The following is a 23,188-nucleotide window of genomic DNA, read 5'->3' on the forward strand; positions in this document are numbered from 1 at the left end:
AGCCCAGGATTATAGGCTGAGCCACTGAGTCCGGCTTACCCTCACTTCTTATTCCTAGTCACTCTTTTTTTTTTTGAGTTGGAGTCTCACTGTTGCCCAGGTTGGAGTGCAGTGGCACACTCACAGCCATAGCAGCCTCGACCTCCTGGGCCCAGGTGATCCTTCTACCTTAGCCTTCTGAATAGTTGGAACTACAGGTGCATGCTATCACGACCAGCTAATTTTTTGTAGAGACGAGGTCTTGCTATGTTGCCCAGGTTGATATTGAACCCCTGAGCTCAGGTAATCCTCTGGCATCCACCTCCCAAAGTGCTGGGATTACAAGTGTGAGCCACTGCCCTGGCTTCCTACTTACTCTTGACATCTCAGATCTAAGGCCATTTCCTCAGGAATTCTTTCTTGAACTTTCCCAGATTGGGCTCCACCCTCTTATATGTTCTTTAGTACCCCATGCTTAGTAAGTATATCATAGTGGTTAACAGCATGAATTCTGTATATTTTACTTTAAAGATGTGGGGTACAATTCAACATTAGGTATACAAGAGGACATCGTACAGTTAAAGTTTGGGCCTCACTTTGGTCCTCACTTTGCCTAGTTTGAGATCAGGTATGCTATTGATGTTGTGTCCCCACCCCACCCCACCCCGCCCCAGCAGTATCCCGCTACTGCCAATTCCTTATAATATTATGGTAAATGTTCAGTGTCTGAACAGCATGAATTCTAGAGGCAGACTGCTTGGATTCATTTCTGCCTCTGCTACTTTCTAGCTGTATGAACTTGGGCTGGTCATATACCCCAAGGTGTGTGTGTATGTATGTAAGTATGTATGTATATGTAGTGAGCAGAGGCCAGGGATAGACATATACCCCAAGGTGTGTGTGTGTGTGTGTGTGTGTGTGTGTGTGTGTAGTGAGTAGAGGCCAGGGATGCTGCTAACCATCATACCATGCACACGACAGTTCCCCATAACAAAGAATTATACAGTCAAAATATAACAAATAATTATACAGTCAAAATATAACAAAGAATTATACAGTCAAAATATCAGGAGTGTAAAAGTTAAGAGGCCTTAATTAAATGATTTAACATTTATGAAGTGCTTAGAACAGTATCTGGCATATAGCAAACGCTATACATGTGTTAGCTATTATTATTATCTGTGTACTTTATAGACCACAGGTGCCACAAAGAAAGGGTTATGTTTGTTCACTCACTTTGCTGGCATATCAAGGACCAGCATCTGGCACATGATGTATGTATATTCAGTGGAACTTTGTTGATTGAATGAACTTTCTGTTATGCTTGGATTTTCTTTTTTTTTTTTTTGAGTTGGAGGCTCACTCTGTCGCCCAGACTGGAGTGCAATGGCCGCTCCCGGCCACCATAGCCTCGACCTGCTGGGCTCCAGCGATCCTTCCGCCTCAGCCTTCCAAGTAGCTGGAACTACAGGCGCGCGCTACCACACCCAGCTAATTTTTGATTTGTTGAAGAGATGACGTCTCGTCAAGTTGCCCAGGCGGGTCTTAAACCCTCAGGCTCAGGCAATCCACTCACCTTGGCCTCCCAAAGTGCTGGGATTACAGGCTGAGCCATCGAGCCTGGCCGGATTTTCTTTTATCAAGCATCTATTATTTTTATTATAAAAAAGTAGGTATACAATTTTAGGATAATAGTTACCTTTGGGGGAGAGGGGAGATGAGAGTCACTATGGAGGCTTCAAAAGTGCAGTCACATGCTGCATGAGGACATTTTGGTCAATAACAAATTGCCCGCATTTCTACTGTACCTGGCCTATGTTTAGATACACAAACATCACTGTGTTACAGTTGTCTACAGTATTCAGTACAGTAACATGTAGTACAGGTTAGCAGTCTACAAGCAACAAGCTATATAATATAGTCTCAGTGTGTAGTAGGCTATATACCATCCAGGTTTGTGTAAATACACTCTATGATATTTGCACAATGGCAAAATCACCTAATGACGTATTTCTCAGGATGTATCCCTGTCATTAAGTGACATTTGACTGTACCGACAATGACTGATTCTTCTTCTTTTTTTTTTTTTTTTTTTTTTGAGTTGGAGTCTCACTCTGTTGCCCACACTGGAGTGCAGTGGCACGTTCCTGGCCACCGCAGCCTTGATCTGCTGGGCTCCGGCGATCCTTCTGCCTCAGCCTTCCAAGTAGCCAGACCTACAGGTGCGCGCTACCATGGCCGGCTAATTTTTTTTATTTATTGTGGAGACGAGGTCTTGCCAACTTGCCAGGGTGAGTCTTGAACCTGTGGGCTCAGGCAATCCACTTGCCTCGGCCTCCCAAGGTGCTGGGATTACAGGCTGAGCCACTGAGCCTGGCAGATCGAATATTCTTTTTTTTTTTTGAGTTGCAGTCTCACTCTGTCGCCCAGACTGGAGTGCAGTGGCCGCTCTCGGCCACCGCAGCCTCCATCTGCTGGGCTCTGGCGATCCTTCCACCTCAGCCTTCCGAGTAGCTGGAATTACAGGCATGCGCTACCACACCCGGCTGATTTTGTTTTTTATTTTTTATTTTTTTTTGAGCCTGTGGGTCTCAAACCTGCGGGCTCAGGCAATCCACTCACCTCAGCCTCCCAAAGGCGTGGGATTACAGGCTGAGCCACCGAGCCCGGCATGATCGATTATTCTTTATGAACCACACAAGTTATAAACTTTTGCTTGTATGATACATTCAGTTGAAAATAAGAGTAATTGATGAAACATTTAAAAGACATAGACAACACTGTAACAGAGCTATCTGCGTTATAAATGATTACCAATTCAAACTCCTATGGGCTGAAGAAAAGAGAAGGATTATTACCTTGGTTCGATTTTTTCTGTTGCAGAATTTCTCATCAAGTTGTTCTGAACATGCCGGAACTGCAATATACCATAGAAATGAAAATACTCTTCCCCTCTCCTATCTATTTGCCTTTCGATGGTCACTCCAAACTTTTGACAAGTAGGAATGTTTAGATTTAGTTTGCCTACCCAGTTTACCCTTCCTCCAAGCCAGAGGTAGGTTTTAAGGATAATGGGCCAAATATTTGCTTTTGATTTAGAAGATAATAACTCTAATATTGCACTTAAAAGTCAGCTAATGGTGTTCTAATGGACTATCGTCTATAGTCTCCTAGGCTGGAGTTTTAGATATAAAATGTTATGAGATCAATCCTATTTCTGTGTCCTACTTTTACTTTCTCTGCTCAAGGAATTGAAAAATAAAGTTCTAAAAAGGCAAACATTATCTGTAACACTTAAGGAATAAAGGGGAACTCTAAGGCAAATTATTTGATATTCAATAGGACTTCAGGAAATAAAATTCTCATTATATCACCAGAGGGCACTGTTGCACATTCTGTGATAGAGAACTGGTCTACCACTTCTGCTGTTTTCCTTTCAGGAAGCTCTTTTTATTTCCTTCTCAGTCTTGTACTGAGGTCACCATTATCTTCACAACACCTCAAGTCCAAAGTAAGCTGGTGATGGGCAAGATGCAGGCCAGTCTGCATTCAGCATTTATTTTTCTCCTGTGTGCACCTTCTTTTTCATTTTTTCCCCCTCTAATGTATTCTACTCAGTGTTCCTGAATGAAGATGCTTCCAAATTCTATAGCTTTCCCTGCTTACCTGCTGGTGGTAGTCCCTCTGCTTGATGAACTTGTCTACCACCTTTTCCACCTGTCTGTCACATTCCACCTGCAGATATTTGATCAGCGTATAAAGTCTCCCTGGCCCGTAATAGGTCTCCACTATTGGTTGATGGGTCTCCACAATGCGCGCAATCCCTAGAAGGGAGAAAGTGAGATTGGGTTCCAAGTATTGTCTCACAAAATAAACTTCTTTCTCTCACCCAGGATTATTCCATGGTCTAACTCAATCCTTTTTGGTTGCTTTATTACCTGAAATGAACACAAATAGTTCTAGTCAATGCTAAGAGTTGCTAAGCCAATTTGCTTAATATGCACAGTGTTTGGTACGCCAGCAGGCATTTGGTAAGTTATATTGATACTGCTTTCTACAGCAGCATCTTCAGAAATTAGCATCACTCTTTCTAGTAGTTTATTTTAGGGTTAAATGTATTCTTATAGAGTTTGGGTCTCAAGGGTTAGGGAGGATCAAAATACTACAGAGACTCTAATCTTTGCTAATCAGATACTGAATCTGGAAGTTAATTCTCCAATAAATCAATACAGAGTATAAGCTACAGTAAACTATAGGATTAAATTAAAGGCATCAGGCTAGAGGGGAGAGAAGAAAGGCTGGGAAGCAGGTGTCAGAAGTGTCTCTAGTCTCCCTAGAGTAGAGAAATAGGCTCACCTTCAAACAGAAGAGTGAGTGTATCTGCAAAGATGACCGCAGCTCTTCGATCACTCATGTCTGTTCCTAGCACCAAGAGTAGATTCTCCTCGGCTTTACTGGCCACCTGAAGAAAGTAGAAAACCTATATATATTTCTCAGACTAGAGGCCAGCCTCACGCCAAGTATGTCTCGGTTTTCCAAAAAAGGCCTCCCCATGGCTTTCTTTTTTTTTCCCCCTCTGTCCCCACACCCTTGGCTTTCTTTATCCATATTTTCTTTGGTGCATGGAAGCCCGGGTAGCACAGAGGAGCCTCCATTGGGGGGTCTGGGCTGTCTGAACCTCAGGCAGGACAAGGAACGTGAGCATGGTGGTAGCTCTTCTTCCATTCAGCAGTATAAATAATGCTTTTCTTCTCTTTGAAAATATGAGCTGGGCTTGGTGGCTCAGCCTGTAATCCCAGCACTTTGGGAGGCTGAGGCGAGTGGATTTCCTGAGTCCGTGGGTTCGAGACCAGCCCGGGCAACTTGGCGAGACCTCGTCTCTACAATAAAATAAAAAATAGCCAGGTGCGGTAGCGCACGTTTGTGGTTCTGGCTACTCAGAAGGCTGATGCGGAAGGACCACTGGAGCCCAGAAGGTTGATGCTGGAGTGGCCATGAGCGTGGGTGCCACTGCCTTCCAGCCTGGGTGAAGGAGTGAGACTCCAACTAAAAAAAAAAAAAAAAGAAAAAGAAAATATGAACTGCCATTAGCCAAGGGAGAGTCCCCAGTTTCAACCCTCTTCTTAAAGTGAACCAGACAAAATCTGGGTACTGCGGATGGGACTTTTTTTTTTTTGAGATCTGGGGTCTCATTCTGACACCCAGACTGGAGTGTAGTTAGCATGATCGTGGCTCACCACAGCCTCAACCTCCTGGGCTCAGGTGATCCTCTGGATGGGATTTGTAATAGATTAAAAGTGGAAAGTATTTCTAGGTCTCAGATGAGAAAGTAGTGACAAAAAGTACCACAGAGGCTGGATGTGGTGACTCATGCCTGTAATCCCAGCACTTTGGAAGGTGAGTGGATTGCTTATACCCAGGAGTTTGAGACCAGTCTGGACAGAGTGAAACTCTGACTCTACCAAAAAAAAAAAAAAAAAAAAAATTAGCCAGGCATGGTGGCATGTGCCTATAATCCCAGCTACTTGGAATGCTAAAGTGGAAGGATTACCTGAGTCCAGGAGATTGAGGCTGCCGTGAGCTGTGATGGTCATAATCATGCCACTGCACTCCAGCCTGGATGACAGAGTGAAACTCCGACTCAAAAAAAAACAAAACAAAACAAAAAAAAACCATAGAGCAGCTGTATTTTGTTTTAAATTTGTTTTTTAGGTGGGTAAAATACAAACTTGAACATTCAAAAGGTACAAAGAAAGAAGTTCAGTGAAAAGTGGTTCTTCCTCTAACTTGTATCTCCTGATCTCCCAATTCTCTCTTCAGAGGTGATCATTGGAACCTTTCCAAAAATATAAGTGGGACCCCCCAAAAAACCCCTGAAATTTATTTATAAAAAATTGCATACTTATGTTTAAACTTAAAGTATTCTCCGTTTGATGAAATATACCTCTCAAGACATTTTTTCCACTCCTCAAAAGTTTTGTAACTCGTCAATTTTGATGCCTTTTAGTGCTTCTGCCCTTTTTTGTTTTGTCTCTTCTACATTTGCAAAATGTTTTCTTTGAGAATTTTTTCCTCTGGGGAAACAAAACATGTTGCTTGGGGTGAAATTTGGGTGAATAGGGAGGGTGGGCACAGAGGGTCATGCTGTTTTTTTGCTCAAAAACTGCTGAACACCCAGTGTGGTGTGGGCAGGTACGCTGGTAAATCACCCATCATGAAATGGGCAAATGTGTTGAAAGACTCTTCAAAAAAAATTCACTGAAGCTGAATGCAGCCTCTCACAACAATGCTAGCAGGTACACTGATGTTAACGGGTTCCTGAAACACTTCCTAGCAGGGGAAGCATGTACTACAAAGGGTCTGCCCTCTAAAAAAACAGTTCTTTGTTTTGGATTCCCCTTGTATCCTATGTTTTTGCAAATGTGTATCTTTATTGCTATCCTCCTCCTTTTATTTTTATTTTTTTTGAGTTGGAGTCTCACTCTGTTGCCCAGGCTGGAGTACAGTGGCACGTTCAGTCACTGCAGCCTTTACCTACTGGGCTCAGGCGATCCTTCTGTCTGTCTTCCAAGTAGCTGGAACCACAGGCATGTGCCAATACATCTGGCTAATTTTTTTGATTTATTGTAGAGACAAGGTATCTCCAAGTTTCCTAGGCTAGTCTGAAACCCTTGGACTCATGTAATCCTCTTGCCTCTGCCTCCCAAAGTGCTGGGATTACAGGTGTGAGTCACTGTGCCCAGCCACCCTCATTTTATTTTTTTGAGTTGGAATCTCACTCTTGTCACCCAGACTGGAGTGCAGCATGCTCACGGCCACTGTAGCCTTGACCTGCTGGGCTCAGAAGAGCCTTCTGCCTCAGTCTTCCAAGTAGCAGGAACTACAGATGCACGCCACCATGCCTGGCTAGTTTTTGTGATTTACTATAGACGAGGTCTCACCAAGTTGCCCAGGCTGGTCTCGAACCCCGGGGCTCAAGCAATCCTCTTGTCTCGGCCTCCTAAAGTGCTGGGATTACAGGCTGAGCGATTGCGTCTGGCCCACCCTCATTTTAAACAGTAGTAATAGCATATTGTTTTGTACCTTAACAAATTACATGTTAGATAATAAAATATATCAGCATATATGAAACGGTCTCATTTTTCTTTCTTTCTTTTTGAGTCTCACTCTGTTGCCCAGACTGGAGTACAGTGACACGCTCCCGGCCACCATAGCCTCGACGTGCTGGGCTCCGGCAATCCTTCTGCCTCAGCCTTCCAAATAGCTGGAACTACAGGTGTGCCCTACCATGCCCAGCTCATTTTTGATTTATTGTAGAGACAAGGTCTCGTGCCCAAGAGTTGCCTGGGTGGGTCTCGAACCCACAGCCTCAAGCAATCCACTTGCCTCGGCCTTCCAAAGTGCTGGGATTACAGACTGAGCCACCGAGTCTAGCCCCATTTTTCTTAATGGTAGAATTTTTACACTATCAGAGAAAATTTTTCATTATAGAGAATTTGGAGGGGGTAGTTAAAAAAAATATCCTCTGAACACATGCCTGCTGAATTTGCTTTTCTCCATCTAAGGTATGGGGGTGGGGAAGCCCTGAAACCGAAGCCTGTTTCTTTTTCAGAATTTAACCTTATATGGTCACCTCTTTCACCTCAGTGTGGCTTCTTTTGAGACTCAATCCTGGTTATGAAGTCTTAAAACCATTAACCAAGAATTGCAATTGCTCTTAACAACAACAACAAAAAACAGTTCCTGAAAGACAGCTTGAAAAGGGTGATTCAATTTGTCAAGGAACTTGCATTTTCTTTTTTTTTGAGTTGGAGTCTCACTCGGTCGCCCAGACTGGAGTGCAGTGGCCGCCCCCGGCCCCCCCGCAGCCTCGACCTGCTGGGCTCCGGCGATCCTTCCGCCTCAGCCTTCCGAGTAGCCGGAATTACAGGTATGCGCTACCACGCCGGCTGATTTTTTGATTCATTGTAGAGATGAGGTCTCGCTGCCCAGGCGGGTCTTGAACCTGCGGGCTCAAGCAATCCACTCACCTCAGCCTCCCAAAGGCGCGGGATCACAGGCTGAGCCACCGAGCCCGGCTGGAACTTGCATTTTAATGTTCCTATACATTCATCTGGCTTGTTGTAAATAAATGTGCATTAGCAGATGTCTGGTCATGCCTGGTACACAGTAGGCTGGCAACAGATGTGTTGAATGAATGCATGTACCCAGTCTTGCCAGGCTATAGCAAGAGCAGAAAGGAGAGTCATATCCAGAGAGAAAGTATCCACAGAGATTCTGGATTCATCCTTCATCCAGTGCTCCAATCTGCAGGCAGAGAACCATACAATTACCCTGCCAAGCAATCAGGGTTAATACCTGCTTGCAAAGGTATTCTGAGAACTTGCTTAATCCCTCCTCATGCAAACCCAGCAGTGGGAAGATCTTGAAGAAGCGCTCCACTTGGGGCAGATCCCCTTCCTTGGTGGCAATGGCAAACTTCTCTGCTACAATGGCTTTGAGACGCTGCTCAGCTTCCTGCAGCAATTTCAGGTTTGCATCAATCATGCTCCCTGCTCAATAGGGAGAAAATGAGAATTAATGTAAAGAACAGTAGTGTGTCAGGTCCATGCCACTTTATGTACTACTACTAATTCAACAAATACTACTACCAATTCACATAGTAATATGTGCAAGATACTGTGCTAATAATATGAATGACTAAAAGATGAATCGGCTATAAACCAACCACCATAGCACTTAGAATCAAGTAAAAGAGATAAGGTTTGTGCACAAATAACCATGATAACATTTAGTGTATGATAAGGGTCATAAGAAAGGTGCCCCAAAGTTACATTTCTAACTGAAGTAATCAGAAAAGACTTCCTAGTGAAGGTAACATCTCACCTCTCAAAGATGGGTAAAATTTTGATACCTGCATAGGAGGGACATACATTCCAAGTAAAGGGAATGAAATAAGTAAAGTAAAAGAAACAGAAAGATAAAAAGAGTATTTGCAGAGTATTGCAAATAGCATATTCCCTGGCATATGGAGGAGATCAACAAATATTTACACAACGAAAGGATGCATGAGTGAATAGCATGAAATAAGGCTAGAGAGACCGAGTATGTAAGGATCATGGAAAATCTAAAATACCACACTAAGAATTTCATTTTATAAGTAGGTAATATGGTCAAGTGCAAGGAATCTACTGACCAGAGAATCAGTAGAACTGAACCCTAAATACACTATGTTTTTTTCCTATATATATGTACTTATGATAAACTTTAATTTGTAATTTAGACACAGAGAATAACAACTAAAAATAGAATAATTATAACAATATATTGTAACAGCAGCTATGCAAATGTGGTTACCCTCTCAAAATATCTTACTGCATTGTATTAACCCTTCTTGTGATAAAGAGATGGAGTAGGTGCCTCAAAATTTTGCCCATCATAAGTTTTAAATTGCCTGCCATTCTGAGTAGTGTATTTAGGGTTCAGTATTATCTGCAGTTTTAGGCATCCACTGAGGGTCTTGGAACAGATCCCTCACATGTAAGGAGGGACTATCATATTCTCATTTTACGGAAAAGGAAACCGAATCCAGTTCTACTGATTCTCTGGTCAGTGGATTCCTTGCACTTGACCATATTACCTACTTATAAAATGAAATTCTTAGTGTGTTATTTTAGATTTTCTTTTTTTTTTTTTTTTTGAGTTGGAGTCTCACTCTGTCACCCAGACTGGAGTGCAGTGGCCACTCCCGGCCACCGCAGCCTCACCTGCTGGGCTCCAGCGATCCTTCCGCCTCAGCCTTTCGAGTAGCTGGAATTACAGGCGTGTGCTACCACACCCGGCTGATTTTTTTGATTTATTGTAGAGATGAGGTCTCGCTGCCCAGGCGGGTCTCGAACCCGCAGGCTCAGGCAATCCACTCACCTCAGTCTCCCAAAGGTGCGGGATTACAGGCTGAGCCACTGAGCCCGGCTTGTATTTTAGATTTTCCATGATCCTTACATACTCCGTCTCTCTAGCCTTATTTCATGCTATTCACTCATGCATCCTTTCGTTGTGTAAATATTTGTTGATCTCTTCTATATGCCAGGGAATATGCTATTTGCAATATTCTGCAAATACTCTTTTTATCGTTCTGTTTCTATTACTTTACTTATTTCATTCCCTTTACTTGGAATGTATGTCCCTCCTATGCAGGTATCAAAATTTAAAACTTATGAAATATTTTAAAACTTATGAAATATTTATTTTTCCACTTAGTATTTTTATACTAAGGTTGACTACAAGTAGCTGAAACTGCAGGTAACTGAAATGGCAAAAAGTAAACCATGAATAAGGGGGAGTACTGTAACAATAACTGCACTGGGATGGTACAGGCGTTACATAGGGCCCACTATCATATAAGAAAAACTTCCTAATAGCTAATGCCTTTTCCTGGTTGACTTTGTCTAGTTCACATTACAGACAATTTTAACTAAACCAGAAATCAGCAGTTTGGGATGCTGACCTTCCTTGCCCTGTCTGCTGAGCTCAATGACTGACTTGTCCAGGCATAAGTAGCGATGAATGTGGGCAGCAGCTTGCTCATAATCTTCATTCCTCAAAGCAGTCTGAACTCCATCCATGCAGAACTTCAGGTCCAAGATGTCATCAGCTCTCTGAATGGCCTGATAGAGGCGATTCTGCAAAAAGATGTGGTGCTTAGAAACAACATCCTATTCCTCCAAAAATACTTCTTCAAAAGGTAGAGGCCGGGCTCGGTGGCTCAGCCTGTAATCCCGCGCCTTTGGGAGGCTGAGGTGAGTGGATTGCCTGAGCTCGCGGGTTCGAGACCCGCCTGGGCAGCGAGACCTCATCTCTACAATAAATCAAAAAATCAGCTGGCGTGGTAGCGCATGCCTGTAGTTCCGACTACTCGGAAGGCTGAGGCGGAAGGATCACCGGAGCCCAGCAGGTCGAGGCTGTGGTGGCCGGGAGCGGCCACTGCACTCCAGTCTGGGCGACAGAGTGAGACTCCAACTCAAAAAAACAAAACAAAACAAAAAACAAAACAAAAAGTAGAGAGACTCAGGAGTTTAATCTGGTTAACCATAGGTCCTTTTCAGTTTTTACTGGCAAACTCACCAACATCACCACTACTGCTCACAAAACTGATGATGATCAAGACCACTGGCAAGAGGCTGGGTGTGGAGGCTCACACCTATAATCTCAGCACTTTGGGAGGCAGAGGCAAGAAGATTGCCCGAGCTCAGGGGTTTGAGAACAGCCTCGGCAACTTGGTGAGATCTTGTCTCTATAAAAAATTAGCCAGTGTAGTGGTATGTGCCTGAGGTTCCAGCTACTTGAAAGGCTGAGGCAGAAGGATTGCCTGAGTCCAGCAGGTTGGGGCTGCAGTAGCTGTGAGCATGGTACTGCACTCTAGCCTGGGCAACAGAGTAAGACTCTGACTCAAAACAAAACAAACAAAACAGAACAAAACACTGAAATCACTGACAGATATCACACAATTTTATTAATGTGTGAAATTATTTTTTTAATAGGGAGGGTCATGCTCTGTTACCCAGAATGGAGCGCAGTGGCCTGTTTATAGCTCACTGCAGCCTTGAACTCCTGGGCTCAAGTGATCCTCTGGCCTTAGCCTCCAGAGAATTTGAGACTATAGGAACATACCACTATGCCTGGCTATTTAAAACACTTTTTTTGTAGAGACAGGGTCTTCCTATGTTGCCCAGGTTGGTCTTGAACTCCTAGCTCAAGGAATCCTCTAGTCTTGGCCCGCCAAATTGCAGGGACTACAGGCATAAATCACTGCATCCAGCCAAATCATTCATTTTAATAGAAGTAGGAACAGAGATAATTCATGTATATATTTGGCTTATTTGTTAAATTTATCATAGAATTAGAATGTATTTCACATTTTGGGAAAATGACATTGTAAACCAAATAATAAAGTAAGTAATACATGTGGAATGTCTTTTTCTTTTAGAACAAGCAAGTACATTAAAAAAATTTTTAGTATGTAAGTAGGTAGCTATGTGGCTACAGTATTTGTGGTAAAGCTATTTTTGAAAATCTGAACAGACAGATTAGGAAGAGTTATACTATTTCATAGGGGCAAAGTTAGCTGGGACTGACTTGTTCAACAGCTCAGTTCCTGTGTTATCCAATACAGCAGCCACAGCTGGGCATAGTGGTGCACGCCTGTAGTCCCAGCTACTTAGGGGGCTGAGGTAGAAGGATTGCTTGAGCCCAGGAGTTTGAGACCAGTCTGGATAACATAACGAGACCTCATCTTATTTTTTTGAGTTGGAGTCTCATTCTGCTGCCCAGACTGGAGTGCACTGGCATGCTCAAGGCCACTGTAGCCTCCACCAGCTTAATAATATTGAATGTATTATTATTATTATTTTTTTTTTGAGTTGGAGTCTCACTCTGTTGCCCAGACTGGAGTGCAGTGGCTGCTCCCGGCCACCGCAGCCTCGATCTGCTGGGCTCCGGCGATCCTTCCGCCTCAGCCTTCCAAGTTGCTAGAACTACAGGCACGCGCTACCACGCCCGGCTGATTTTTGATTTATTGTAGAGATGAGGTCTCGCCTGCCCAGGCGGGTCTCGAACCCACGGGCTCAGGCAATCTACTCACCTCAGTCTTCCAAAGGTGCAGGATTACAGGCTGAGCCACCGAGCCCAGCGAATATATTATTAAAGTTATTTTTACTTTAAAAATGGCTACTAGAAAACTTGAAATTATATAAGTGGTTTATATTAGATTTCTTCTTTACCAATCTTATTTCATTTTCCAACTGCCCTGGTTAGAACTTCTTGTACAATGCTAAAGCACATAGCAAGAGCAGACATCCTTGTCTTCTTCCTCATCTTGAGGGGAAAGGATCTCATTTTTCACCAGTAAGTATGTTAGCGGTAGGTTTTTCATAGATGCCCTTTGTCAAGTTGAGGAGGTTCCCCTCTATTCCAAATCTGTTAAATGTTTTTATCATAAAGGGGCATTAAATTTTGTCAAATTTTTTTTCTGAGTCTATGAGGTAATCATGCGTTTTTTTTTTGGTCCTTTATTCTGTTGATATAGTGTATTACATTAATTTTCAGATGTCAAACCAATCTTGCCTTCCTAGGATAAATTCCCACTTGGTCATGGTAGATAATCCTGTTTTTTTTTTTTTTTTTGAGTTGGAGTCTCACTCTGTCACCCAGACTGGAGTGCAGAGGCCGCTCCCGACCACCGCAGCCTTGACCTGCTGGGCTCTGACGATCCTTCTGCCTCAACCTTCCAAGTAGCTGGAACTACAGGTGTGCGCTACCACACCCGCCTAATTTTTTGACTTTTTGTAGAGATGAGGTCTCACCAAGTTGCCCAGGCGGGTTTTGAACCCACGGGCTCAGGCAATCCACTCACCTCAGCCTCCCAAAGGCGCAGGATTACAGGCTTAGCCACCAAGCCCGGCTGATAATCCTTTTTATATGTTACTGGACTTACTCTGCTGATGTTTTCTTGAGGATCTTTACTGTCTATATTCATAAGTGTTACTGGTCTAAAGATTTTTCTTGTGATATATTTGTCTGTTTTTGGTATCTCATGTTAGATTTCTATTGGATAGTGCCATTCCAATTTCTAATGTGGTAGCTTTACTGCCCGCTACTAACTCAAACATCAAACACTCAATAGATTACCTTGGCTAGGTCAAGCTGACGGACTTTGCTGGATACATTCTCGGCTAGGTTGCAGGTAAAGGTGATCATTCCAGCCAACTGCTGTGCATCTCCCTCGATCAACTGCAGGTTGGGACTGGACTCACATTGTCAGCACACACATATCCATAGGGGCAGAGGGTAAGAGATGGAAAAACTTTTTTATAAATGGAGACTATGCCACCTTCTACTTCTTTTGTATTTCCCCATAACTCTTAGCTCAGTTCACTTTTACACAGCTTTTTCTTGAGCGTTTTACTGTAAACTCAGACCTGTACTTAGTAAACAATTAACTTCTAAAACTACTAAAAACATTCCTGAATAGGTACAGTCAAAAAAACTAGAGAACACATTTTCCCAATTGCTAGGTGAGTATAAAATGCACTAATCAATAATCTGAGAGGATAATTAGATCAAACAACAACTTTTATGATTAGTACATACACAAAGACTATAAAAACAGTGGTTCTCAGTCTTGAGCTGGGCATCAGAATCACCTGGTAGGGTTGTTAAAATGTATTCCTGGACCTCACCGCCAGAGTTTCTGATTCAGGGTAGGGTGGGTCTGCAAAATTTCTTTTTTTTTTTGAGTTAGAGTCTCATTCTATTACTTAGGCTGGAGTGCAGTGGCACGCTCACGGCCACCGACGCCTCGATCTGCTAGGCTCAGGCAATCCTCTCATCTCAGCCTTCCAAGTAGCTGGAACTATAGGTGTGTGTCATCATGCCCAGCTAAATTTTTGATTTATTGTAGAGATGAGGTCTTGCCAAGATGCCCAGGCTGGTCTCGAAACTGTGGGCTCAGGCAATCCTTCTTGCCTCTGCCTCCCATAGTGTTGGGATTGTTATAGGTGTGAGCCTCCATGCTCAGCAGGTCTGCAAAATTTCTAACAAGTTGGCATGTGTTTCTTGTACTGTTGGTCCAAGGACTCTTTGAGAACCACTGAACTATTACTCTAAGGTTTTACTTTACCTTGAGATAATGCTCCTCTACATTTTAAACTCCAATTGGTAGTTTATAACAGAAAATTAAGAAAAATGATAACTTATCCTGTGAACTCTGTTGGAATTTACAATAGCTCTTGCTGAGATGCATAGACTCACCCCATTCGGTGAAGAGTGACCATCTTACTTTCAATGGTGTTTTGCTGTTCCAAAAGAGCATCCAGCTCTTTCTCCACCACTTTCTGAAACACAGAGAAACATCTTGTGTCAGAATGATCAGAAGCAATCTTAAGAGTTATTTAACACAATCTCTTAGCTAAAGGATGATTCCCATTTCAAATTTATTCTTTCCTTCCATCATGCACCCTTTGGAATTCAATAAACAACACTTAATTTTTGGACTCATCATACCTCATAATAATTGTTATCTTATGTACATCTTATTCCATCTAGCACAGGAGCACCACAATGAGGAAATAAACTTTTATTCAGTCTCATTAGCATAGTAACTAACACAGAGAGACATTGAAAATATAATGCCTAAACAAATGAAATTTCCAGTCACAGAAAAATCTCTTCTTGGTGCAGTCAGTACCTGGAGGGGATAAATACGAAATAACCTATGTTTGTTTTTTTTCATCAGTAAAACGGAGATACAATACATATCCCACAGGACTATTAATCAAGTCACACAGGAAAACATACAAAGTACTTAACATGGTATGTGGCATATAATTCAATAACAACTATCAATATTAGCTATACACTTTTACTAAAATGGCTCAGTAAGCTCCAGAGGGAAATTTCTTCCTGACAGTCATCAAATAGAAATACAGAACTAATACTTTTTGTGTCTATAAGATTTCCTTAATTTTTCCACCCAAAGTATTGATTGACTCAATGAATGCAAGCTTAGGAATGTTAAGGCAAGATACTTAATTTACTTTATTTTTTTTGAACCAGAGTCTTACTCTGTTGCCCAGGTTGGAGTGCAGTGGCATGCTCATGACACAGCCTAGACCTGCTGGGCTCAGACAACCCTTCCACCTCAGCCTTCCAAGTAGCTGGAGTCACAGGCGTGGATCACCCTACCTGGCTAATTTTTTGATTTACTGTAGAGACGAGGTCTCACAAAATTGCCCAGGCATGTCTTGAACCCATAGGTTCAGGAAATCTTCTCACCTCCACCTCCCAAAGTGCTGGGATTACAGGAGTGAGCCACCTCATCCGGCCCAGGTACTGCATTTTAAGACATATCTTGCTGAAAAACCTACCAGAAACTGTTAGAGTTGGTGCAAGTTAATATTTTATTTTTTAAATTTTATTTATTTTTGAGTTGGAATTTCACTCTATCGCCCAGGCTGGAGGACAGTGGCACACTCACAGCAATCCCAGCATCAACCTGCTGGGCTCTGGCCATCCATCCTTCTACCTCGGCCTTCCATGTAGCTGGAACTACAGGCGCATGCTACCACGCTGGGCTAATTTTACTTATTGTAGAGATGAGGTCTGGTCAAGTTGCCCAGGCTGGTCTCAAAAAAAAAAGAAAGTGAATTGACAGCAACAGGTTGCCATAGAAAAGTGAAGAAGCCAGGCTCGGTGGCTCAGCCTGTAATCCTGCACCTTTGGGAGGCTGAGGTGAGTGGATTGCCAGGTTCAAGACCCACCTGGGCAACTTGGCGAGACCTCATCTCTACAATAAATCAAAAATGAGCCAGGTGTGGTAGTGCATGCCTGTAGTTCCACCTACTTGGAAGGCTGAGGCGGAAGGATCGCCAGAGCCCAGCAGGTCGAGGCTGCAGTGGCCGGGAGCGGCCGACTGCACTCCAGTCTGGGCGACAGAGTAAGACTCCGACTCAAAAAAAAAAAAGAAAAAAAAGAAAAGTTAAGGGATCAGAAGGAGATAGAACTTTATGAATGGAACGGAATTTTAGAATCTAGTCCACACCTCTCATTTGACAAACTGTCAGAGGTACAAGAGTTGAAGTGACTTGTCCATTAGACTGTTGTGCCTGAGCCTTTTTTTTTTTGAGTTGGAGTCTCACTCCATCACCCAGACTGGAGTGCAGTGCCATCCTCCCGGTCACCGCAGCCTTGACCTGCTGGGCTCCGGTGATCCTTCTGCCCCAGCCTTCCAAGTGGCCTGAACTACAGGAGCATGCTACCATGTCCAGCTAATTTTTTATTTATTGTAGAGATAAGATCTCGCCAAGTTGCCCAGGCGGGTCTCGAACCTGTGGTCTCAGGCAATCCACTAGCCTCGGCCTCCCAAAGTGCTGGGATTACAGGCTGAGTGTACCTGAGTCTTAAAGGCTCAAATTTCTACAATGCTGTGCATTTAACCAAAATGCTAAAACCGCACCTCCAAATCATCCCCAAGGGGAAGTCTCATAATGCTTCAAGAAGTTTATCTGTAATGACTTCCCTCTTGAATGTAATAAGGGATGAAATTTTTGTAATTTCTTTTTTTAAAAAATGTTTTTATTGTTTTTTTTATTTTAAAGATGTGGGGTACAATTAGGACAAGTAGTCATCGTATAGATAAAGCTTGGGCCTCCCTTTGGTTCCCACTTCGCCTGGTTTGAGATCAAGTACCCTAGTTTTGTAATTTCTAAATTGCTAAAGCGAATGCAAAAGAGCATTCATTGTTTTGAGAACCAAGCACTTTGTTAAATACACTCAGACTAACTTTCCTTCAATAGAGAAACTAGCGACTACGGATCAGGGAAATTAATGGGGGCTGGGAGAAGAGGATGTAGATCGCCCAGATATCAAGGAAAACAAGCTTGAGGGAAACTGACCTAGTGAAAAGAATCGACAGGTCTCCCCACACACCCAACTACACTAAAAAAGTGTTCCCGCTTTTTTCTCCCGGCAAGGAGAGCTTCCCACAGCCTAGATTTCCCAAGACTGGAGGATCCTACGCCCACTGCCCCCGGATCCTCCTGGAAAAAGAGAAGGCTCAGCCCCCCACCTCCTCGACGCAGAGTCGTTCATATACAGCCTCCAGTTCCTGCAGCTCTGTGAGAGAGCGAATGAGGTCGGTGGAGATTTCGGAGCAGCGGCCACCTCCCACCCCGCCAGAAGGCGGTGGCATCACTGACAGCTTCTGAGGGGACTCGCTGTCCGCCATCTTGATCCCCATTCGGCACTTCCGGGCCCGCTAGGCCCCCTCCCCGTTGGCACGCAGGACTTTTGGGGCTGCCCACAGAAGTGCCCAACGAACTCTTGTATTTTTTTAAGTCTAATTTTAAGGATCCTATTAATTTTCTATTCTCTCGGAAAAAGTGACGTTAATAAGGTATGCTGAAATAGTTTTCAATGCGATGTAGAAGCAAGACGGAAGCATTAAAAAAAATTATATATAGTCTTCAGGCGCGGGTCGAATACCTTTTTCCGCCGCGCGCCACCGGGAGGTCCCTATCTTGAGGGCTAATGGCGGATGCCGGCAGCTTGGCGTTGGCGGTGGCATAGGCCTTGGAGGAACCCATCATCCGTTTGATATCTACGCCATCCTTCTCGCTGCAGGGTAAAGAAACGGCCTCGAGGCTTCCCCGGGGTGGGGAGGCGGAGTGCGGCCATGTAGTCGGGAGACCTGAGAGTTTGCTGGGATCAGGCCATGTAGGCCCGAGACGCCGGGACCCGGGAGGAGCGGGAGGTATAGAGGAACGATTGGGGCGCCAAAACGGCTTCCTGGAGCCATCTCCCGCATCCGTGCACAGTCTGGGAACATGTCCTGGTTCAAAATAAATGCTTGTAGAGATTGCTTCTCTTTTAAGTTCTGGGGAGTCTGAGACGGGTGAGGCGTGAGAAGTAGCGAGGGGTCGTCTCCGTCTAGAGCGAGTAAATGGTACACCGACGAGAAACGGAGCTTGTTAAAGTAAATAATGCAAACTGTCTTTGAAGTCAAGACTCCGGGTTGAAGTTGTTTTCGTAGTTGGCAGCTTGTCTCTGGACCTCAGTTTTCTCTTGTGCGAAATGGGGGACGATGATAGTTATCTTGAAGACTGCAGAGTTTAATTGCGATGATGTTTCCTTGGAAGATGGTGAAAGGATGGAGTGAACAATCGCGGGCTTTTTATAGTACTCAAGACGAGAGACAGGAGATAGACATGGGGGAAGTTACAGAGCTTACCAAGTTTACCTGGTATGTGGTTTTTCTTTCTTTCTTTTTTTTTTTGAGTTGGAGTCTCACTCTGTCGCCCAGAATGGAGTGCAGTGACCGCTCCCGGTCACCGCAGCCTCGACCTGCTGGGCTCCGGCGATCCTTCCGCCTCAGCCTTCCGAGTAGCCGGAATTACAGGCATGCGCTACCACGCCCGGCTGATTTTTTGATTTATTGTAGAGATGAGGTCTCGCCAAGTTGCCCAGGTGGGTCACGAACCCGCGGGCTCAGGCAGTCCACTCACCTCAGCCTCCCAAAGCGCGGGATACAGGCTGAGCCACCGAGCCCGGCTGGTATGTGGTTTTTCTAGTACCGGACTGACCGTCCTCCAGAATGTACCTTGCTCTGTTACTCAAGATTAAAGTGTAACTGTAGAACCTGGATCCAGCTAGGTTTGGGGAAATGAATCACAAGAGTTTAAAATGAATGAGTTGTGTATTATAAAGAAATGGAAGAGTAGATTGAGTTGTGGCTCGCTACAAAGCATGAAAAGTAAAAAGTTGTCGGGGGGAGCTATTCAAAAGTGGCTTGGTTTCTTCTGTATCTTTTTTTCTATTTTGATTTGGAGTCTCTGTCGCCGAGGATGGAGTGCAGTGGTACACTCATGGCCACTGCAGCCTCGACCTGCTGAGCTTAGGCGATCCTTCTACTTCAGCCTTCCAAGTAACTGGAAGTACTGACACACATCACCTTGCCTAATTTTTGTGATTTATTGTGGAGACCAGGTCTCACCAAGTTGCTCAGGCTGGTCTCAAACTCCCGGGCTCAGGCAATCCTCTCGCCTTGGCCTCCCAAAGTGCTGGGATTACAGGCTGAGTCACTGTGCCTGACCTACAATAAATTAAAGAAAAAATTAGCCAGGTGTGGTGACATATGCCTGTAGTCCCAGCTACTCGGGAGGCTGAGGTGGAAGGATCTCCTGAGCCCAACAGTTCATGGCTGTGGTGGCTGTGAGCCAGCCACTGCCCTCCAGCCAGCCTTGGGGGAGGGGGGAAAGCCTGGTGTGGTGGCATGTGTAATTCCAGCTACTCTGTAGGGTGAGGTTGGAGGATTTTTTGATCACAGGAGTTCAAAGTCAGCCTTAGCAGCATAGTGAGACCCTGAAACCCTGTCTCTCCAGTATAAATGTATGTTCTTTTATGCATATATGTTATTATATATTACTAAAAATATCTGAAAGGTTATGACATAACTAGTTAGATGGATTCCCTGGACTGAATGGCTAGGGAATGGGTTGGAAGTGGGTTTTTGTATGCTTTTGAATTCTGAATCGTGTAAATGTAGAGTCTATTGAGTACAGGTAAGCTCAGACCTAAGTAGTTTCTGTGACAAAGACACAAAGAGTCAGTGTAGCATTACTAGTTCCAACATTTTCATCATATGTTATGTGACCTTGGGCAGATGCTTTAATCTCTGATTCTCAGTTTCCTTATCTATAAAATGCATGCTTCATAGAATTATGAGATTGAAGGCAAAATAATGTGGCACAGTGACTTGGTTTCTTTTTCTTTTTTGAGTCAGAGTCTCACTTTGTCACCCAGGCTGGAATGCAGTGGCATACTCATGGCCTGGCCACCATAGCCTCCAACTGCTAGGCTCAAGTGATCCTTCCCTTTCAGTCTTCCAAAGAGCTGGAACCACAGGTGTGTGCCACCATTGCCGGCTAATTTTTTTGATATAGTGTAGATTTGCAGTCTTGCCAAGTTGCTCAGGATGGTCTTGAACCTCTGGACTCAGGCAGTCCTCTCTCCTCCACCTCTCAAAGTACTAGGATTACAGGAGTGATCCATTGTGTCCAGCCTGCCTTGGCTTTTTAGAAGACACTTTAGATTAGAACTATGCTGTCCCTTAATAGGCCTTACTCTACTGAATCTGTTGCCTTCAGCCAGAAGTTTCCATACAGAAATGTCTGTTAAAATAATATCTCAACTATTTTTTTGTTTTTTATGTGTCCTTAGCTTGCTTTGACTCTACTGTTGGTATTACCAAGGCCTGGAATTCTGGGTGGCTCAGTTTTGCCGCAGCCATGTTCCTGTACAACTTGACTTTGCAGCGAGCCACTGGCATCAGCTTTGCCATTCATGGCAACTTTTCTGGTAAGTTCTCTGGTTACTATCTTTCTGAATTTAAATGAGTAAGTAAATATTTTGCTTATCTTTTGTGGAGAAAATGTTTTCTATTTATGAGAAAACAATTGTTGATAAGTGTGAACAATTCAAATCTGCTTTGTAGTTTATGAGATTTGGTGTTAAATTGAGGTGCTTTATCAGTTACCTCAGATATTTTTTTCTTTTTTTCTTCTTTTTTGAGTTGGAGTCTCACTCTGTTGTAGTTGGAGTGCAGTGGCATGCTCATGGCCACCGCAGCCAGCCTTGACTTGCTTGGCTCAGGCGATCCTTCCGCTTCAGCCTACCAGGTAGCTGGAACCACAGGCGCAAACCACCATGCCCGGCTGGTGTTGTGATTTATTGTAGAGATCAGGTCTCACCAGGGTCTGGAACCCCTGAGCTCAGACAGTCCTCTCAATTCAACCTCCTAAAGTGGGGATTGTAGGCATGAGCCACCAAGCCCAACTGATACTTTTCCTAGCTCGCATTATGTAATGATTCTTTTTTTTTTTTTTTGAGTTGGAGTCTCATTCTGTCGCCTAGACTGGAGTGCAGTGGCTGCTCTTGGCCACCGCAGCCTCGACCTGCTGGGCTCCAGTGATCCTTCCGCCTCAGTCTTCCAAGTAACTGGTACTATGGGCATGCACTACCACACCGGGCTAATTTGAGTAATGATTCTTAACAGGGCTGCACATTTCTTGGCTACCTACTTAGTGCCATGTTGTATGCTTATTGCCTTTAGGCATTAGTGAGATGTATAAGACATGATCCTTGATCTTGAATTCGACTTTAAGTTGGAGAGGAAGAATGTCAGGTTATCAGACAAAGTAGTTTAAAAAAGAGGAGGTTGGCCGGGCTCAGTGACTCAGCCTGTAATCCCTGCGCTTTGGGAGGCCGAGATGAGTGGATTGCTTGAGCCTGTGGGTTCGAGACCTGCCTGGGCAAGTTGGCGAGACCTCATCTCTACAATAAAAATCAAAAATTAGCCGGGCATGGTAGCGTGTGCTTGTAGTTCCAGCTACTTGGAAGGCTGAGGCAGAAGGATCGCTGGAACCCAGCAAGTCGAGGCTGGACTGTGGTGGCTGGGAGCGGCCACTGCACTCCAGTCTGGGTGACAGTGTGAGACTCCAACTCAAAAAAATAAAAAAATAAATAAATAAATAAATAAAAAAGAGGAGGTTGATCCTTGGTTTGGCACATAAGAGATGGTAGAATTTTTGTGTGAGAAAGAAAGGAAAGTGCTGTTTAGATAGAGTGCTGCCTGTGAAGGACCCAGCCATTTGCATATGTTCACTGTGTAAGCTAGAATGGTGGGAGATATTTTTGTAAAGATAAATTAAGGCCAGGTGTGAATTGTGTGAAATTGTGTATGTTTTCAGATTAGGAAAATACAGACTTCCAGGAAATGAGGTATAGGTGTGTATAAAAAACGTTTTCTTGCCATTAGATTTAACATTTGTGAGTTAAGTTAATCTCAGGTAATGCAAGAGGTTCATGATTGTGTAGAGTATTACATAGTTTTGTTGAGGTTTAAATCTGAATACCTGTTGTGTGGTACTGAGCAAGAGTCTAACTGACCACACAAAATTAACATTTCATTTTATTATTTTCTCTGATCCTCATTACAGCTCTTTCTGTGAGTCTGAGGACTTCACGTTGGCATAGTTAGTTATTTTTGTTACATTTTGTAAAGGAAAAATGTATGCTGGGCACAGTGGCTCATGCCGGTAATGCAAACACTTTGGGTGGCAGAGGCGTGAGGATTGCGTGAACCGCCCCCCCAATAAAGGAAATAGGAATTTGGGAATTTTTTTTTTTTTGAGTTGTACTCTCACTCTGTTACCCAGACTGAAGTGCAGTGGCTGCTCCTGGCCACTGCAGCCTCAACCAGCTGGGCTCCGGCGATCCTTCGCCCCAGCCTTCCAAGTAGCTGGAACTACAGGCGCGTGCTATCACGCCCGGCTAATTTTTTTGATTTATTGTAGAGATGAGGTCTTGCCAAGTTTCCCAGGCAGGTCTCGAACCCGCGGCCTCACTCAATCCACTCACCTCAGCCTCCCAAAATGCAGGATTACAGGCTGAGCCACTGAGCCCAGCGTCCCTCATTTTTTATTGTGGTAAAAAGACATTACATAAAATTGACCATCTTTATCTCTTTTTTTTTTTTTTTTTTTTTTTTGAGTCAGAGTCTCTCTCTGTTGCCTAGGCTGGAGTGCAGTGGTATACTCACGGCCACCACAGCCTCAACCTGCTGAGCTAAGGTGAACCTTCGCCTCAGTCTTTCAAG

At 43.9% G+C, this 23,188-nt stretch overlaps 2 protein-coding genes across 5 annotated transcripts in view; one reads left to right on the plus strand and one right to left on the minus strand.

Annotated features, from left to right (window-relative positions):
* The window catches only part of COG4 (component of oligomeric golgi complex 4), a 35,281-nt gene extending 17,492 nt beyond the window's left edge, over positions 1-17,789 (minus strand). For 2 of the 3 annotated variants that reach the window (XM_008063311.2, XM_008063310.2), the window contains exons 1-8: positions 17,603-17,789; positions 14,788-14,870; positions 13,666-13,780; positions 10,487-10,661; positions 8,338-8,531; positions 4,336-4,441; positions 3,646-3,803; positions 2,838-2,896 (exon numbers count right to left, since the gene is read on the minus strand). In XM_008063311.2, the coding sequence (XP_008061502.1) occupies positions 2,838-2,896; positions 3,646-3,803; positions 4,336-4,441; positions 8,338-8,531; positions 10,487-10,661; positions 13,666-13,780; positions 14,788-14,870; positions 17,603-17,773 (1,061 nt within the window). In that variant the 5' untranslated portion in view covers positions 17,774-17,789. The remainder of the gene's footprint in view (positions 1-2,837; positions 2,897-3,645; positions 3,804-4,335; positions 4,442-8,337; positions 8,532-10,486; positions 10,662-13,665; positions 13,781-14,787; positions 14,871-17,602) is intronic. The other variant, XM_021715144.1, reaches the window with a different exon arrangement.
* Positions 17,790-18,017: 228 nt separating this feature from the next.
* SF3B3 (splicing factor 3b subunit 3) overlaps positions 18,018-23,188 on the plus strand; it is a 53,888-nt gene continuing 48,717 nt past the window's right edge. The window contains exons 1-2 of one of the 2 annotated variants that reach the window (XM_008063312.2): positions 18,018-18,157; positions 20,752-20,889. In XM_008063312.2, the coding sequence (XP_008061503.1) occupies positions 20,820-20,889 (70 nt within the window). In that variant the 5' untranslated portion in view covers positions 18,018-18,157; positions 20,752-20,819. Of the gene's footprint in view, positions 18,158-20,750; positions 20,890-23,188 lie in introns of those variants that run through there. The other variant, XM_021715143.1, reaches the window with a different exon arrangement.

Source organism: Carlito syrichta, unplaced genomic scaffold (assembly GCF_000164805.1).
Source record: "Carlito syrichta isolate Samal-C Ts95f unplaced genomic scaffold, Tarsius_syrichta-2.0.1 Scaffold306734, whole genome shotgun sequence".
In the NCBI taxonomy this organism is placed as follows: domain Eukaryota; kingdom Metazoa; phylum Chordata; class Mammalia; order Primates; family Tarsiidae; genus Carlito; species Carlito syrichta.